The sequence below is a fragment of the Geospiza fortis genome, unplaced genomic scaffold, assembly GCF_000277835.1.
Source record: "Geospiza fortis unplaced genomic scaffold, GeoFor_1.0 scaffold16, whole genome shotgun sequence".
In the NCBI taxonomy this organism is placed as follows: Eukaryota; Metazoa; Chordata; class Aves; order Passeriformes; family Thraupidae; genus Geospiza; species Geospiza fortis.
Window position 1 is genome coordinate 5,792,523 of NW_005054302.1, and position 19,678 is coordinate 5,812,200.

The window sequence follows — 19,678 nt, forward strand, 5'->3', positions numbered from 1 at the left end:
CCCTCGGCCCTGTGCGGCACTGGGAGGTGGTTACGTCTTCGAGGGGGTCCGGGGGAGGTGGTTCTTAGTGGCAGCGCGCCCCGTTGCGGACAGGTGATGCGCGGCCCATCTCTGCCCGCAGCGCATCTTGCTGAGGTGTCGCCGTCAGCGCCTCCATCCTGCTGGAGAGCCCTCCGGGCCCCTGGCAGAGCTGTCGCAGCGGGCTGGGCTCTGTGTACCTTTTATTGACTATAAAGAGGAGCTGATTGTCCCGAGAGCAGATGCAGCGCGCTGCATCACTCTAGCAGGGTTCTGGCTCCTAAGGATCTGTGCAAACAAAAGGCTCTTATATCCCGTGCTCATTGTTCTGTTAAGAATTCCAATGGTTGTCAACTGGATTCCCATTTTTCCTCAATTATAGGCCATCTGTAAATCCTCAAAAGGCAGTAAGTTTGTTTGCCCTTTGGTTCTGGAGTTGAGCCATAGCTAAAAAACTGGGACCTGTTTGAAAATATACAACCTTTCATGTTGCTTGCCTTTAGAAATACTTGCACTTCATCCATCCTCTATTGACCATGTACAAATGATGCCAACATGGTGAAAATTGTGTTATTGCAGGTATTTGTTACAATCCTCCTTTTTTTTTGTTGCTGTTGTTCACCGTTGCTATCTCACTGTTAATATGGGAAACTGCTGTTTCTGCACAGGCCAGAAGGTCTTTCTGTCCAGAATAAATTTCAGTTATAGCTGAGTATAGATTGTCTTCGCAAAAAATTTTAAACACAGATGTAATATTGAATAAAAAAAAATGTTTAATCAAGGAATCAATTGGGTATTTGACTTATTTCAAAATATTATTCCTATTTTTCTCCATGATTTAACGAAGCAAGGAATGGGATGCATTATCCAAACCCATAGACAAAGTTAACTGACAGTAGAGGAGGATTTAACACTGTCAGGAAAAAATCCCAGGAAAGTGCTCTTCACCAATCTCAAACTGTAGCTGAGGCTTACATTTCAAACATTGTATTCTGTGCACTTTGAAGAGAAAATTGTGGCAGTTTGTATATTTAGTTACTGATAGATTATAATACTAATGAATTATGGATCTTACCTAGTTCAAAAAAAAAAAACTCCTCTGATTGATAGGTTTGGCTTGTCCATGCTCTCTACTTAAGAGATTTAAACATGTAGCACTTTTTTTCACTAGTGGTTGAATGTTTGTTTTTTTTTTAAATGAGCTTCATATGTAAATGCAATCTGAAGGTCAAGATGCGTTGTACAATATGTAATATAATTATGGATGTATTCAATATAAACCCACATCTTTAAGTAAAACCTTATTATAATAAGGTATGCTAAATTAATCTCTAAAAATGCTCAATATTGCATGCGTGTTTTGAAAAACCCACATTTTAATCACATGCAAAAGTGACAGACTACAGAAGCCATTAAAAGCTGTCATTTTCTTTTACAGAATTTGCAGTTATTTTCAGCAGAATTAGAAGTACAAAGTGTCATTTTAATTCCATTTTTTTCCCTGAAAATTAAAATTACAGTTCTTGATCCTTTTGGCTAAGGAAATAATTTGCAAAATAACTTGATGAATTGGAGAAATTTAAGAGTAAATCAGCCAGTTTTACTTCTTTTAAGGACTTACTGCTTTATCTTAATGGGTTCATGTGTTTATCAGGGAACACGCACTTAATAATCACTGCTTGCAGAGTGGGAATCTTCCACTTTGGAAATGCCTCCAGGAATTACTGCAATTTCCTTACTTCCTACTGATACCATGCTAGGTTTTTTTCCTTGTTGATTTTTTTTAATCCCTTCTAAAGAACACAAAGCTTTAAAGTCTCTGTGTCACCTTTCAATCTGAGAATATTATCCCAACATTTATTATTGATAAATGTCATTTTTGTGGATTAAATGTCTCAACAGGTCCTGTACTTTTTTGGTTTGGTTTTTTTTTTTGCTTGCTAAAATGATTGACTGAATATTATTTTTCTTTGAAGTTCAGTTATTTATGAAAAACCTGTGAGACTCAGTTGCATTGAAATTTCCAGTCAGGAACTTGGAATTCTCTTAGTGTTTTCAATCTTAGGCAATCAGTGACAATCAACACATTAATGGAATATAAAAGCACAGAACTTGTACTCAGTATTTATAGTTTAATTACATTTTAAATGACTCTTGTCTTTTTAGTCAGTCTTTTTAGTTCATTAGAGGTGTCACCAAATCCTACAGATATGTGTTCCACTCATACTCATCTTAGTGAATGATAAATTAGATGCATAGTGTAGAGTGGTATTTTTAAAACTTATTAACAAGTCATTAATTTCTCTCCTTTTGAATGAACAAGGAATGAAAATAGCAAATCATCTTGATGGGTATACAGTAGACTCAATAATATAATATTTTTAATATTAGATCTTAGAATGCTGATCTTGACCTTTTCAAAACATGTATTAATGCACCGTTAAATTTTGTATGGAAAAGACCCCCTGAAAGTTCTTTAGAGAAATCTATACAATTTCTTCATCTTCACCGTGCTTAATTCTTCTTTATTCTTTCATCCTAGGTGCATAAAGTGTTCTGTCAAATACCAGCTCTTAGATTTCCCTTTTTAAGAATCCTGGTCCCTAGTAAGACAAACTATCCAAGCTGGGAGAAGGCCATGTAATAAACACAATCTTCCATTGAAGAACAATGTATTTCTCATAAGTTACCTGGTATAAAGTACAAAGATTTTTTTAATTGGCGAGTGCTGTTGCACAGCTGTATTGTGCTTTCAGATAAAAGCAGATAGATTGTTTTACAATTGGTTGTAATTAATTAAGTGCCAAATTAGTGTTGAGTTTTGACTGGTTTTGCCAGCTGTTTTGGAAGAGGAGAGAACTCTTCCATGCATTTATGTCTACCTGCACAGTGTTACCTGTAATTTCTGAATGGCCACTCCCTTGTGCTGGGTACAGTCTGGAGCCTCAGTCCAATCCCAAGGGCTTGGTCCTGTTTATTGCCAGGCAGACACAGCCTTAAGGGGCTTTTCCTGACAAAGTACAAGCTGAGCTATGTGTGATACTTATGTGTGCTCAGTGCTTCCACAAAACAGAATTCCCTAGGCTATTTCAAAGTCACACAAATTTGTATGGATATTTTTATCTCACAATTATGAAGTGATCAAACAGTTTGGTGTCTTTGCCACTGTCTTTCTGGACCCTCATTTGGGTGTTCATGCTTCACTGTTATTACACATCCTCTCCCTAGTTTGATATCTTTTCCTTGGTTATTCACCAAGAAATAATTGCACATCTTCCAGATTCTCAACTTCATTAGCATATTTAAACTTCTGTAATCATTTTATTTATCAGTTGTAGCAGCTAAGGCTATTTGGACTGTTGGTTTAGCAAAATCTTTTCAGCAAAAGTGTCAATTAATATACGTACATTATGCGAGTATGTTCCCATCAGTGCTTTGGTAGGAACTACAACAGATTCTGCACAAACAAAAGTTGATCTCTGCTCAAAGGTCACTTCACAGTTCTGTGTGCTTTACTGTTTCTGATCTGGTGGAATGGATGTGAAAGTAATTTCTAGGAGGTGTATTGCAGTGGTTATGATTTTAGTGTATGCCTGTATGTTCTGAAAATGTCTGTCCTGGATGTTTTTTGCCTCGTTTATGTATTTAACAGTATGCTGTATTTATGGTCTTCTAGTATAATATCTAGGATTCAACATACATCCAAGTTATTAAATTCATGTCTAAAGGTCATTTGAACTTCCCAAAGGAAAAGTATAAAAAAATAAATAAATGCATTTCAGTGTCTTATAGTTACAGAATTACAAGAACACTTAAGAATGATTGTTGATGGTGCTAACTAAAACACAATCATAAATATGTTACATTCTCCATATATCTTTGGAAAGGGAGCATTAGCATTGGTGAAGCGAAAATTCAGTGAAGTTTTGGCAGCTGTTTGCATGGAACCAAGGTCAGTTAAACACTTTCTTGTAGCTTTTTACAAATGCTTAGATACTAAGAGGAATGTGTGTATATCTCATGGTCTTATCAGAGTTCTCAGTGTGGTTACCTGGCATCTGGGTCAATGAGCTCATTATGTTCTAGACTGCTCTGTCCCTTGGTGTCCTGGGAAAAGAACAGTGTTAAAACTGGCAAAGGCTCATAACTAGGTGATCCCTAATGGCCATTCCAACCCAAACCACTCTATGCTTCTACGACAGAGGGGTCTTACAAACAGCACAGCTAATGAGGTCTGGGCCCTTATTACTGGATTCTGTGACAGATCATAAGAATGCTCTTGCCTCCGAGCTCTCAGGCCATCCCTTATTTCATCCACCATAATGACCAAAAGTAGTTTACTATCCCTGTCGGTGTCTCTAGCTTGTCAGAGTGACCCCGAGAAAAGTTGGAAAGTCCTTTTCCCCAGCCCGGTGCTTGAAGAAGGAGTCAGGGCTCTCCATTTCTCGGTCTCAAGGTTGTTTATTGTATCTTACCTATAAAATTCTTTCTCCTGTCCTGCTAAGGTCCCCTCAGCAAGACAGTCAGAGGCATTCTGCCTGCCCTCGGGGAGGTGTTATGTCTTTATACTAAAAACTACGTGTACAATGTTTACAATTACTTTCCCATCCCTATCACCTATGTTAGACAGTGAGCTTCTACTCTAAACCAATCTAAAAGTGCCGACATCACAGCAGAAGATGGAGGCCAAGAAGAAGGAGAAAGGCAGGACACACCCAGATCCCTCCATCTTGCCCCCTGGACCTCCATTCTAAAAAACCCCAAAATCTACTTTTTCACCTTGTGATAAATTCACTATCATTCTACTTAATTTGTTGTGGCTTGCAGATCTTCATCTAAGGTTGGTAACTTGTTCCATGGTTCATAATCAAACCCACAGGCATTTTGGGCTCTGTGCCAGGGTCTCTGAGACCCCTGGCAGGGGTCTTGGCCGTCCTGGACAGCCAGAGGGATGTCCTGGGTCCTGACATATCCCCAGCCTTCTGTTCAACAGCTGGCTGCTCTGTGGCCCTACACAGACTGGCCATTGCTTGCCACTTGACTGTCAGGCATGCAGAATGCCTGGCCCTTCAACTGGACACCTGTACAGATAGTTTTGAGAGGTACATATATGTCCCCCACACATGTTATATGGGGTTGACCTTAATAACTGTGAACTGTATATCAGTTTTCACTGTAGCAGCCAACTGGCCTTGTGTTTGAGGTGTTATCCAGTAAAAATAAGCCAGGGCAAATGTATAAATTTTAACTTTAGGGGAGTTTAGTTCTGGAATAGTTTTCAGTTGTCTTTGTCAACCAGTTGTTGGTTTGTTGTTTTTTTGTTTTTTTTTTTCAGAAAAGCAGGCTAATAGCTAAGGTGGCATTTGCCAGTGTAAGACTAAAGGTCCAGGAGGAGCAGGGAGGTTTTGTCAAGTGGTGAGAGATTGGATCACGTACGGCAGTACTTGTGTCATGTTCCAGGAGAGGCTGCAAGGCCGCTTGCTGAATACATAGATGTGTCTTAAAAAGCAAAAGTAAGAGATCCCAGTTCTAATGAACCATTTACTGGAGCTTGGTTCTTGATAATCCACATGAAGACAGGCTTTGTAATTGGAATCCTGGGGGAGTTTATGGAGCAAATAAAAGGAGGGGTGTTCCCCAGCATTCCTGAGCTGCAGACCTCTTCCACGTATATCTGCATCCCCTACGTTTCTTACCTTTTTATCTAATATTTATAAAAACCCCTACTGATCAAATATTTATAAAATCCCCTACCGATAATTAATATGGCTTTGTAGAAGAGTGCATGAAATAATTATAAATGCCTTGTTTAACATACCAACTTTTAGCTGAATTGTTAAGAGAGTTTGGAGAGCTCTAAAATCATTAACAGATTCAGTGAAGTGGTACATTAATACCAAAATTATAAAGTAAGTCAGGAATTGGCTAAAAGACAGGTGGAAATTGAATTTATTAATACCTATTTTCTTAATGGAGAGAAGGGTGAATTAGGCTAAGTCATTGCACAGTGTTCATTACTACATTCCTTAATTGTGGACAAAAACATTAAAGATACACTGCTGAATTTTGCTTTTAAGAAAATAATGAAATATTGCTATTAGAGATTAGGATTAGGATGCACTAGATGACTTGGAAATTGGTCTAGTGAGACAGTGATGAGGTCTGAACCATAACATTGTACAACAAATCCTGTATCAGTGAAAGAAATTTAGGATCAAACCAGAGTAAAGAGAAAACTGCAAGTAATAATAAGGAAAACCAGAAATTCAGCCTTATAAGTGGACCTTGGAAAGTTTGACAATTATTCATTCTAATGAAAGTTGAGAGAGGATATCAACACTCTTGATAACTGTAAGAATGAATAAATATACAAAGGAAAATTATGTCAAATAACAATTTTAACAGAAGAGCAAATATATGTAATCATTAATAAATTGATGTGTAATTAAGAGGTTTACAGTCTCTACACCAATGTACTGGAATAGAGTTTTTGTGGTAATAGTGTAGTAAAAGAAAACTTTCTGAAACATTGATTGCTTGTATGAAAGTGATCATATGATGTCTTGTCTAAAATAGCATAGTTCAACTTGATTACAGTAGATGTTTCCATCTTCATAATACAAATACAAATATTACTGAAATTGGTAATTTTATCATCAGAAAGCACATTGTAGGTTGGAGCTTGCTATAGAAATCACATATAAGTGGAGAAAGATGTCTAGTGTCAATTGTCAGTTCCAGAATTTTGCAGAAAGGTTTATGTTTCTTTTAGAAGAAGTGTTATTTGATGTGATGCCAAATAAACTTTGAAATTCACTTTCTTTTATAAAAAAGTTTCATTCAAATGTGGGAAACTATTGTTATTGAAGCAACTCTGCTTTTGAAGATTCAGCCTTTTGAGGAGCAGGCTTTTAAATTCATAAGAAAAGGGTATTCTAGAGAATTCTGACATAGGAAAAGTTTCATGATTTATGGAAGTTGGGGTTTATGAGGCCATACATTATCAGAATAAATGGTGGTCTTGTTCTTCTGTATTTTCCTAGTTCCTCAGGCTTAGAATAGAAAGAGTGAATACGTTGAGATTGTCTGGCCATGGGAAGGAGAAGATGCCTGCTCCAAGGGTGCCAGTGCTGGCAGCAAGATCACTGGATCTCTTCTCTTCCAGGAGACATGGAGGTCTATTTGTGGTTGGAGCTACCTGACTAGATAAAGTATAGATCAGTCTGCTGTGAAAGTACCTCACATGAAGAAGACTTAGAAGATGGTTTAGTTTACACTGAATATATCGTGTCATCAGATGAGCCTTTTCAGAAAATTAAAAACCAAAAACAGTATTTTCTTGTTTCTGGGTTTTGTTTGGAATATTTTGTCCCCTGTCAATTCAGGTGGGCCATTATCTGTTATTGATTTTAATTGGAATTGTGGAAGCAAAATCCTGGAATAAAAAAAAATTGGAATGTTTCTTTAAGCTTTAAAATAGGCAGTCTTGACTCAGATTTTCAGTATGGGCAATTTATGCATCTGCAATATATAAATAGCTCTTTAAATAGGTATAAATAAAATATACTCATGTTTGAAGTTTCTTTATATTGACAAAGTGGTATAAAATATTTTCATTGTAAAAAACAGTTCAAACCAACTTACCATAGAAAAAAACACACTTCAGTGTAGGGATTTTCACCAGAAAAAAACTTGGCTGCTGAAAGGGAGATGGTCTTAAATTTAAATGTGTTCTAAAGCCAGTTAATTTACACAACTGTAAATGAAACTTAGCGTGGGCAAACACAAAGCTTCCTAACACGACTAGAGGCACATGACAAAATCAGTTTCAATTGACTAAGCACTCAAAGGTGTCCTGTCACCAAACTGTCTCTAAATGACCCAGTTTGGTAAGCCCCAGCAATCCTGCTATTCAGCCAGGCTCTTGGTGTTGTTTGTATGCCATTATTGCAGTCCAGAGTGCCTCATGGGAATCCACTTAGGATGCAGTCTAATAGCCTGTGTCTCCCTTCCACTACAAGATGTAGAGTGATCAGCCTTTGGAATGTAAAATATGTAACTAAGTTTTCTTTTTCCATCTTAATTTTACATAAAATTGTAAAAAATTGGGGTTTTTTGAGGGTAAGCCTAGGACTAGTCTTTCTCTTAAATGACAATTAAACACACTCCTTGATGTGCTTCCCATGGACGTTATTAAAAAATTCTTACAGGTGGGTATTATCTGTAGAATTGTTCTCTCATATATGGCAGATAATCTACTTTACAAAATTTGCCATATGAATATATTTTACAAAGTAGTAGTATTATCAAATTCAGTGTAAAAGTCACTTGTAACACAAATTTCTAACTGTGTGTATGATACGCAAACTAAATTCGATGCTGGGAACTTCTTTGTTTATTTTATGGTGTATTGATTTCATTTGTTTTTTTTTTTTTAATAATAAGACTGTAGAATCAATTACTTATTTTTCTGTTTCAGGAATAGATTGAAGAAAACATGGCCAATCAACGGGATTACATTAGCAGACCTATTTGCAATGGAATTTCTGTTCCTGAAAATAAAATCAATTCCTTAGTGGCTGAAGGTCATGGACAACAAATTCTAAAAGTACTACAAAAGTTCAGAGAACAAAATATATTTTTTGATTTTAAAATTCGTGTGAAAGATGAAATAATTCCCTGTCATCGTTGTGTACTGGCAGCATGCAGTGATTTTTTCAGGTAAACCTAATTTTGGTGTGAGTTTGCAGGAAATAGATTCTAAGTTCTCTGGGAGGGAAGGAGGGAGGGAATAGAATTAAAAAAAAAAAACAACAAACCAAAAGTTAAAAAATTATCACAATTTACATATATATGCAGAGTTTTGAGCACAGCATTCAAACATCCTTTTAGGGTATATGAGATACGGCTCCTTGTATTTTCAGAAAGCCATGAGGACTTTATGAATCAGATTCTTACAGCAGTTGAAACTCTGTAATACAAGTTTCAAATCATAAATGTGTGTTTCTGCTGTTAGGTTGAAGTGACACAGGTTATGTATGTTTAAGAGTTACCTGTTGCCCGTATCAGTATTTGAAGGTCTGCAAGGATATTGTTTGACTTTTTATATGATAGTCTATGTACTTTGACACATTTATATTATGAAACCATTGATTACAAATACATCTTGTACTGAGCAAGTGTGGATAAATTGTCCATAATTTTGGAATGGAGCTGGTTTTTGTTTGTCCAAGAAGAGCAGTCAGTATTGTAGTAATTGTCTTCAGAGGTATTTAAATAGATATGCATACTTTTCCTAAACTACAGATTTCAGCCTTTCAGCATGACATGGATCTTCCTTCTTGTGCTTAAAGCTATGTATTCTTAAGGGACAGCCTTCATTCACATACAGAATATTATTTATAAATAAGCCATGCTAACCTTTTTATTAGAAAGGTTCAAACTTGCAGTTCCACACTGAAAGTGTTTCTGAATAGAGTTTACTAAAAAGAAAGCTAAAACTCTGACTATGAAAAAATGGACTCTTGGGAATGAGTTAGTAGCCTCAATTCGGTTGCCCATACATAGGTGAGTTATTTTCAAATGTCCTGGAACATCTCATGGTCTAAGTGAGTCTGCCATGTATGACAGAAGATAGCTAGATGTGTTCTAAGAATTACTGAAAAAAAATCTGCAGGAGCAGATTTTTTTCTCTGACACACAGGACTACTTTCATTTGTCTTTAACTGCTTGACAGCACCAAGATGATCTGGTAGAAAGAAATACTAGGATGAAATAGCTTCTAGTGGTAATTTTTAGAATTGGAGTTAAGCACATGGAAACACATGTGTCCTTTTCATTACCTACAGACTCATCAGACTAAAATCTGCCAGGAGAGATCTCTCCCTGCTCCTAATGGTTGATATGGTGGGTAATAGCAGCCATCAGGTTCAAAAGTCATCCTGCAATGCAAGTCCCATTTTTTACCTTCAAGGAATAAAAAGTACCTAGGTCCACTACAAACATTTTGAAATGGAACACCTTTTGTCTTCCTTGGCCTTTGGACTTATCTTAGTTTTGTCTTCATTGTGTAAACTGAATAATCAGCAACATTTTGATCCTCACTTGTTAGCTTTCAGAGTCAAAGCCTTTGCCTACATTGCTCTTCTTCTACTAGTATTGTTCAGTTGCTATTTTACTCCCTAATTAGAGATTTCATAGCTCATGGGTTAATGAGGAAAGGATTATAAGGGTCATCACTTAGTATGCAAAGAGGTCTTCGGGACACAGTTGTCTTATTGTAATTTTGTGTTCTTGTTCGGGAAGTCAGACAAGTGCCTGCCTTACCAGATGTTCACATCCCAAAGAGTATGTGCTATACACAGGGATGGCTTTTGTTTCCTCTTTGGCTTCAGAATAGTATGAGATTTAAAAAATCCCATACAACAGAGATACTAAGCGTATAACTGAACTATGATATAACACTTTTTTTTTAGTATGAATTAACTATGATGTATTAATATCCAGATTCTCTACTTTGCATTTGATGATTTATCAGACTCTTCCTCCACTATTATCTTGTGTCATATTCAGAAGCCGCTGCTATCCTAGCTTGAGGCTTAGTCCCTGGGAGGGTAGGGCCAGGGATATTGCAGCACTGTTCTGTTGCTAGTACTTACCTGCTTGTAAAACTTTAATTATTTTATCTTGCCATGTTAGATTGTGTGAAAGAGTTAAATGTTATTACATAGTTAGAACAAAGCAGTTAAAGTTGTAATAAAATTTCCACAAATCTCCTGGTCAATAGTTCATTCCACAATTTCAACCATCATCTTTGTATTCAGTCACAATCTACTTTCTGCACAGTTTCATTGTGTCATGCAATCATATCAAAATCTCATTTTTTCTCTGACATTGGCCTGTACTCATACATCTCTCTGTCAACTCTAAAGCAAGAATTAAGTTTCCTTGTGTTTTTTCTCCTCATTTACCCCTTACCTACTTTTATTTCTGAGGACTACACCCATCATCTGTCTGGCCATTTGCTCAGCCTGCAATTTGGAAGGGTTTTTTTTTTCCACATAATTTTATGTACTCATCCACATTGCATGACCTAACTCGTGGAGCTCTTTTACTATGTGTTTTTTAAAATCAGACTTTATGTCTGATTGAAACTGATGCTGTCCTGAAATATTTCACATTTTCTCTCACACTGAGAGCTGCAGACTTCATCACCATTTGTGAAAATGCATACAAAACACAGGTGCTGCTATGATTTTGTTAAGCCATCACTTTGAATATGTCCTTATCACCAATATTTTTTTCTTCAAACACACCAAGTAAATTCATTGTTCATATAAGAACTTCCACATTTTAGACCTATTTTAAGACCAGCCCACATTATAACGTGCCCTTAATTGTCTCCTTCCACATCAGTGTTCTCATATGTTTGCTGAATCTTTAATTTGTGTGTATATCTTCTGTATTCTATTCACAGAGCCATGTTTGAAGTTAATATGAAAGAACGGGATGATGGCAATGTTACTATTAGTAACCTATCACCCAAGGCAGTGAAAGCTTTTCTTGATTATGCTTACACAGGAAAAACAGAGATAACCAACGATAATGTGGAAATGCTCTTCCAACTGTCATCATTTCTTCAAGTTTCACTCCTTTCCAAAGCTTGCAGTGACTTCCTAATAAAAAGTATTGATCTTGTGAATTGCTTACAGTTGCTTTCTCTATCAGAAAGTTACGGGTCTGTCCGCTTGTTTGATCATGCACTAGATTTTGTACAACACCACTTTTCATTGCTGCTCAGATCGAGTGACTTCTTGGAGATGAATTTTGAGATATTACAAAAATGTCTTGAGGCTGATGAACTAGATGTTCCCGAGGAAGAATCAGTGTTGAAAGCTGTCCTCCAATGGACCAAACACAACTTAGAAACACGGCAGAAATACCTCCCTAATTTGATCAAAAAAGTGAGATTACACCAGTTACCTGAAAAGACTTTGCAGGACTTTCTGCATTCTGAAGAACACTTACTTAAGAGTGCTAATTGCTCAGTAATAATCAATGATGCAGTTAAAAGTGTGCAGAACTTCAGTGGACTGTTTCCAGATGCACGTCCTTCAACCACAGAAAAATATATATTTGTTCATAAAACTGATGAAGATGGAGAAAACAGACATACGTTCTGCTACAACATCAAAACAGATAAATGGAAAGAACTACCACATACACACATGATTGATCTGCCAGGGTCAAGTTTGTCTAGCTATGGAGAAAAAATATTTATAACTGGAGGATGCAAGGGTAATTGTTATAGGACTGTCAGGCTTCATATTGCTGAACCATTTCATGATGCCACTGACCAAACCTGGTGCTACTGCCCAGTCAGCAATGAATTCTCCACAGTATCAGCTATGAAAAAACCAAGGACAATGCACACATCTGTTGTAACCTTAAATCAGCTCTTTGTGATAGGTGGAAAGACCAGAGGAGCTCAAGAAACTCGGAGTCTTTTGGATGTAGAATCCTATAACCCTCTTTCCAAAGACTGGAAATCTGTAAGCCAGTTACCAAGAGGTATTTACTATCCAGAAGCAAGTGCATGCCAGAATATAATTTATGTCCTTGGCTCAGAAGTAGAGATTACTGATGCCTTTAATCCATCCCTTGACTGTTTCTTTAAGTATAATGCTATGACTGATCAGTGGTCTGAGCTTGTAGCAGAATTTGGGCAGTTTTTCCATGCAACTCTAATCAAAGCTGTTCCAGTGAACTGTACATTGTACATATGTGATCTCTCCACCTACAAGGTTTACAGTTTTTGCCCAGAAACCTGTGTTTGGAAAGGGGAAGGATCTTTTGAATGCGCTGGCTTTAATGCAGGGGCAGTTGGGACAGAAGACAAAATTTATATACTAGGTGGTGATTATGCTCCAGAAGAAATCACAGATGAAGTTCAAGTCTACCACAGTAGTAGGTCTGAGTGGGAAGAAGTTTCACCAATGCCAAGAGCCTTAACTGAGTTTTACTGTCAGGTCATTCAGTTTAATAAATATAGGGACCCCTGGTCACCTGTACTGACAATTTGCTCTGGAGAATTTTGAAACTCGCAAGTGAAAAGAGCCTATTTAAATGCACAAGTTGTAGAATAGTTTTTAAGTATTAGTTTACAGATGGAGAAATATGTGCTTATTTGTTTAAATTTTCAGTTTTGATTAAATGCTGTAGGATTGCTTTTGGAAGACTCCATTAAAATGTCATTCATGCTAGTCGTTATACAGACAGTATTATATACTTAATTTTATATACAACTCTTCTCTGTAATTATCAGAATAATTTTCAAAATTATATTAATTTTCCAAAAAGGATATTCATGAGGAATTAGTTGTGTAATATGTGTCATTATTTCTGTAATATTCACAGTTGTCCCAATAGACAAATTGCTAAATGAGAAAACTGACTGTGATACTGTTTTCCCTATGTAACTGAAGTTTAAAAGACATTTTCATTAGTGTTATATATATTTTCTATGTTCATAAGCCTGTAAGAGGAATTCATTGTCAGCTTTATCTTATCACAATGACCTTAGCAAGGACAAGAGCCAAAGTGACCTTCACAGTATTAAAACCAGGCATCTAACTTGAAGAGACTGATAATTCCTGTCATCTTATTTCAGCTCTTCAGTTTTGCCAGTTTTTCTCCATCCTTGTGCCTTAGTAGTAGCTTTATTTTCTGTTTCCATGCCATTAACTGTGGCAAAGTAAACTTCAATAACATACTGCAGGGTAGGTAAGATTTCTACAGGACAGATGATTCATGTGATATCTTTGCTTCAGTCATGTTGCTAACTAAAGAAAAAGCACTTCAGGATGTTTTTTGTCAGAAGTCTTCATCTCTGAAGTCTTCAGTGCTACCTACTAAGCTGTCACTAGGCTGCTTATAGCAGCAAGCTGTACACTGAACCGTAGCTATTGCTTCCGTTAACTATGGGAAAAGTTTGTATCTTGTCATACATCAAAGTTACAAAACTACACCCCCATATTAAAAGTCAATAGTAAATAGTATTTCTGAGGTGAAAAATCATCTCTTGTGGTTTAAATTAATTAAAACACTTTATCTTGAACTTCATTGTATTTTTAGATGTTAAAATATTACACAGTTAACACTACACAATATATTGCTTGATAAACTTTAAGTAGTCAGCCATGATAATGTTAAAATTGTAATGGACTTTTAGTGCTAATACTAGTCTAGCCATACGTTCTGAAATAAATTTGATCTCATGCCTACAAAGTCAGTCTTCTTTCTGACAGGAGGACACTGAAATTAACTAGGTTTCATAAATTAATTTGGATTCTTCCACAGCCTGAGAATTTCCTTTCTTACCAGGTATCCAGATAAGACACTGAGAGCCCTTATGTTCCATGTAAGTATTGTGAAAGCAGTAAGGTTGTCTTCTGCCAGACAGAAATAATGATTCTAAACATTTAATCACATCTTTTCAAGAAGTTTAAATAATGAATAAAATTTAGTGAGGCATCAGAGACATCTTTCATATGTCTTGAGACAACTATGGTAAGTTCAATATCACATCACTACTGCATGTACTTTTTCTAAAATCCAAGCTGAATATTAATGCTTAAAGCTTAATATTGCCTAGAACAGGCTTCTGTTTTAATCAGTAAACAATGGAAGGTTCTGATTCTGTGACTGACTCTGTAATTTGTTATGAGATACCCTTACAAATTTAGATAACATTCATCATAACAATTTTCATAAGCATGTAAAATAAAATCATGTACATTTGGAATAGAGCAGGACCCTTCCACTCAGTAATTTCTGTATATTAATATGTGTGTCAGTTCTGTAGAAGTAAGTAGCTTGCTACAGTATTTCAGGCAACTTCCACATTTATTTTGTTGATTTTTTTTTTCATAATAAGTCTCTAAATCATATTTTAACTAAATGTAGCTAGGTAACCTCTACAATCACCTTGCAGAAATGCAAGTATTTTTGTATTGGGACACAACTACTTTTTGTTAGTGCAAAGCAAATGTATTGAGTAGAGAGAGGAGGAATACTATTTCTACTTACTGTAACAATAGGAAAAAACCAAACATTTAGGAAAATGGTAGTTTTAGTTTTAATGAAGCTACTCAGGGTAGCATAGAGACTTCATTAACCATTAATTATTGCAACTTGTCACATCATTGGAATACAAGGCCCAATTCACCTTTGCTTATGTATTTGTGTTGTGTTTATACCTGAGTAATATGAGTATACAATTTATGCATTGAGAAAAGTAACATATTATGTCCGTATGGGTATAAATAGCTATGCAAATTGGAAGAGACTAGAGAATTGCAAGGGTGTTTTAATTGCCACTGTTATGACCCGATTGCTGGGTCACATAAACAGCAAGCGAGTGAGTCCTTCAGGTGATGCTCTTTCCTCTAAGGTTTTCCCTACAGCAGATCATTTTGACAGTCTTCCACCCAGCTACTTGCTGTAAGACTCTGGCATCTGACATCAGACAGAGCAATGACGTATGTGAGAAATTCCTCAGTACAGAGAAATTATAGACAGTGAAAACTTACTGAAGCTGAATTGGGAAAATAGACATGCTTCTTTAATATTCTACACTATACTCGTGCAGGAACTAATGTCAGTTCCCAGTCTGAAAAATCATTCATGGATTTCACAGGGAGTTGAGCTCATACTCAGTGATCAGGAAATAATGTAGTAATGTCAGTTACTTTCTAGCATTGCTTACAGAAAAGTTACTGTGAAATGGTACTGATTTTCTGCAGTTAGGCAGGTAAATCTGTACTACAGCTCTCACAGAAGGAAAAAGGATCATTTGCCACATTTCCACATACAAAGTATTAAATCTGGTAGCAGAACTGAATGCAGAAGAAGCAGAAGTGTTAATCATGTTTAAAAACAAGGCTTTATCATAGAAGAAAGGACCTATGTTCCAAACCCTGTGATTAACTGCTAAAGATGTAAGAAATCTTAGTGAACTATACTAAAAAGTATGAATTACTTGCATGAGTAACTGTTGTAGTCTGGATCAAACAGATTTTTCAGTCTACAGAGCATTTATGCAATTAAAACCAAAAGTCACAAAATTAATGCCAAGTGAGTTTTTTAATGTCTTTTATGACTTTTCAAAGCTCTTTGAATCAAAGCTTTATGAAAAAATACCTTCCTCTAAAAATAGTAACTAGATTAATGATTACATATGTTCTCACTGAAACAGAGTGGTTTAAACATACAAAATGCATGTAAAATTATAATCTACTATTTGCACTTAAATGATGTAACCAAAACATTTCTAATAGTATTCTATTTTATGTCACAGAATACATTATAAGCATGACCAGTATAATATACACAAAGATAATATATGTTGTATGTGGGATTTTAATATCCAGTGATGATTATATTGGATAATATTAATTTTTAAAGAATGCTATCAAAACGTTATGGCACTTTGGAAATGTTATCATACTGGTTTAGTTCTTATAATAAATATTAATTATTCAGGTGTTTTATTGATTATGTTTGCACAGACCTGATGAGTATTATTTAAGGACTAATTAATTTGTTTTCTATATTCTAAATACATTTGTAGTCAGTCAGTTTACTACTGTTAAAAATTCATTATATTCACAAAATTGAGTAGATTTTATGGGTCAGATTTATTTATGGTATTACTCTGTGAAGAAAACTGTTTACCTCCTGTGGTTAGTAGTAGGTAAGGTATAGGCTATAGAATGTGCTGACTGCAGTTCCTAATGTGGAGATTAATTTTAGATGTTTCTGTTTGTAGGTGACCAACAGGAGGCAGCATAAGATCTATTTTAATTAAAACAGACTGAAAACAGGGATGCATTTGACAATATTTATAGTTGAGTATTATGCTCAATTTATTTTTTTCCTTCTAACAGCCAGTAAAGCATAGAGAACAGTAACATTTCGCTGCTGCCTGGGCTCTGCTGATATGTGGAAAGTACGATACTACACATTTGCTGAGATGTTCATTCTTTTGTGAAATAAAGCACTGAGCAACTGAATCGTTCTTGCGTCTCTCTCTCTCTTTTTTTTCTTTTCCAGTGAGTTTTAAACTGCAGATACTCTATAGTGTTTCTAATGCAGGTAATCTGTTTTGGGGTTTGTTGGTTTTTTTCTTCAGTTGGAGAACATTTTGAATGCCATAACCAAGAATGCAGTTAGCATTGATGAAAACTGCAGTGAGGAGGGTTTATAATTATCCTTGGACCTTTTATTTGTATTTCCTTTGCATACTGCATTACTGTTCCCATGCTAATTTTAATTGTCTGCTGAAAAGTTCTTAAGTTTACCATTGTGAGGTACTCATTTAAATTCGTATAATTTTTTAAAAATTAGATCAGATTGATATACAGGTTTTTTTAACAGTTTAAGTACTGCAAATGATTGGTTGTTTATTGTTACTGAAATGGACCTTCCATACTAGTAGAAGGAGCTTTATATAGAAGGAGAAAAAAGCTACAGTCCAAAATTTGCATGCCAAGGCTTGCAGAAATGGCGTCAATACAAAGTGACAGAGCCCAGTGTTGTCTTGTATCCTTCCAAAACTGAAAATTCTGTAACCCTGAGACTTCTCTATAGATAGATTCAAGTTACAGCAATACAAATTACTTTCCAACACTCCAAGGCCTTTGCCGCAAAAGCTTTTCAGCTAGCAAAAGCCTTTTGGAGACATGTACAAAGCATTCCAGCAGCATTCATAATATTAAAAGCTTATATTGAACAATGAAGGGATTCACAGACCAAATCTGAGAGCTTAAGTTGCATAACCCTGTGCACAATCAAAAGGAAACTGTATATGTATGTTCTACAGATCCATGGAATTCACCATGGACCTGAACAGTTTGTGTCTGAAGTAGACCATATGGTTGGGATTTTCTTCCTGTCATCAAAAGCAAGGAAGAAAGAATCTGGATTTAATGATTAAAAGACACATAAAGTACACATAAAATCAAGTCAGTTCACATAAATGAAGGAGGTCCAAGGATTTTTGTTGGAGGAATCTGGTATACACCAGGATTTTTCACCAGTGATTAACAGCCTCCATAAAAGTAGAGTAACAATTCTGGGATAAAGTAGAGGTTTATGTGCATAGCTACTCTAGGAAATAATATGATTCCTAGTTAAAATTATTCTAGGGATACTAATCATATTTAGTGGGTTTGTCTTTCACAATAAAATAAGGATATTCAACGAGGTATAATTAGGACTAATTATTTTTGCAGACTAACAGATGATCAGACTGTTAATGACCTCCCCTTTCCATCTTTTGTCCACCTACTTGCACCTGAATCTAGTTTGAACTACCTTGCAAGACCTTTACGGAGTGCTTGAATTTGATTTCTGAGCACCAGGAAATTACCAGTTAAAATACTGGTGTCACCATCAGATGTGACATACACACACGTGATCAGGGTCCAAGAAGAAAAAGTTTTTATTCTGCGTATTCTCCAGCTTATATACTCTTAACAAATAATGATCTTAAGTCATTAACTACATCACCATAACGTATTATATTAATTGGCGGAAAGCAATTAGCGTCAATATAATTGGCAAAAGTTTTACAGAAATTTAATGAGGCATGTATACACATTTACTTATGCACGTAGTCTAGTTTACAAAAATTTTCATGTATCTTTTCTAATCTGTTCCCATGCTGACGGCCTTGTCTTCTTCCTTGCTATGGATACATTTGAAAATCATCAATTGTTATTTCTTCTACTAACTCAGCTTTGCTTGCAGGCCAGCTCTCAAGCCCCTCCATACTGGTAATAATGTAAAGGGAAGCCAAGTTCATGTATGGGTCTCAGTAAGAAACACCCCAGTATTATATTTGTCAGCAATGTGGCATGGTCTTGCTACACTACTCCTCACCATTTTCCTTTTTAACTGGATTTTCAGTACACAGTGGGCAAGTCTGGCAGCAAAATTATCACTACCTGTTAGCAAACTGGTAAATGAATAGTTGGCTGAAACTGGAAAATACTATTTTAGGGAGATTTGTAGTTTCATCACAGTTATGATCGCTTAGAGATGTATTAATCAAATATCTACCCGTGCAGTGAAAGAACTTGGAAAGACTGGTAACAAATATGTGAAGTACTAAATGCATACATCACGTTCGGCAGACCAGAGGTACCAAACTTCGAAAAAGTAGGCTTACATCATCAAGGCGCCAGGACCTAACACAGAAGACAAGGACCACACACATCTTGTGTGGCGGAAGGGACAAGGAGCCCCAAGCCCGACAGCTCCAGGAAAGCGTTTTATGTGTATATTCACCCACATCAATGGCGTGGTGCAGCACTTCCCGAAAAACACTTTTATTTCTTTAATTACAGGATGTGATATACGTAATTTCTCCATTTTAATCACAAACCGCGCAGCTCAGGACGAACAGAGGGTTGCCGCGCGCTCGCTCTGGGCAGCAGCATCATAAACCCGGCGGCCACAACGCTGGTTTATGCACGGTTATCCCGTACGTTCGGACTCCCCCCGCTTTTCCCTCTCTCCTTTTCCAGCAAGCCGCGGCCGAGAGGCGCCGGGCCCCACCCTGCGCCGCGCCCTCCGGCAAAGCGGCAGCACCACAGCC

General features: G+C 36.4%; 2 protein-coding genes across 3 annotated transcripts in view; one reads left to right on the top strand and one right to left on the bottom strand.

The window, feature by feature from the left end:
• Nucleotides 1-157, bottom strand: part of AASDHPPT (aminoadipate-semialdehyde dehydrogenase-phosphopantetheinyl transferase) — a 30,036-nt gene extending 29,879 nt beyond the window's left edge. Inside the window, exon 1 of the mRNA XM_005417799.3 lies at nucleotides 80-157. Within this exon, the coding sequence (XP_005417856.1) occupies nucleotides 80-157 (78 nt within the window). The remainder of the gene's footprint in view (nucleotides 1-79) is intronic.
• An 8,335-nt stretch (nucleotides 158-8,492) lies between these two features.
• Nucleotides 8,493-17,095, top strand: KBTBD3 (kelch repeat and BTB domain containing 3). Of its 2 annotated transcripts, XM_031066095.1 has the most exons (3): nucleotides 8,493-8,739; nucleotides 11,495-12,569; nucleotides 14,401-17,095. In XM_031066095.1, the coding sequence occupies exons 1-3, from the start codon at nucleotides 8,516-8,518 to the stop codon at nucleotides 14,410-14,412; spliced, it is 1,311 nt and encodes a 436-aa protein (XP_030921955.1). In that variant the 5' UTR covers nucleotides 8,493-8,515; the 3' UTR covers nucleotides 14,413-17,095. The 2 variants fall into 2 exon arrangements, with proteins under 2 accessions (XP_030921955.1, XP_005417767.1); XM_005417710.2 differs by having other exon boundaries at nucleotides 11,495-17,095.
• The last annotated feature ends 2,583 nt before the right edge of the window (nucleotides 17,096-19,678 follow it).

Bases quoted from the DNA above. Each gene is read 5' to 3' on its own strand.
- KBTBD3 (XM_005417710.2), top strand. From the start codon at position 8,516: ATGGCCAATCAACGGGATTACATTAGCAGACCTATTTGCAATGGAATT. The intron at 8,740-11,494 runs GTAAACCTAATT...TTCTATTCACAG, and splicing joins GCATGCAGTGATTTTTTCAG to AGCCATGTTTGAAGTTAATA.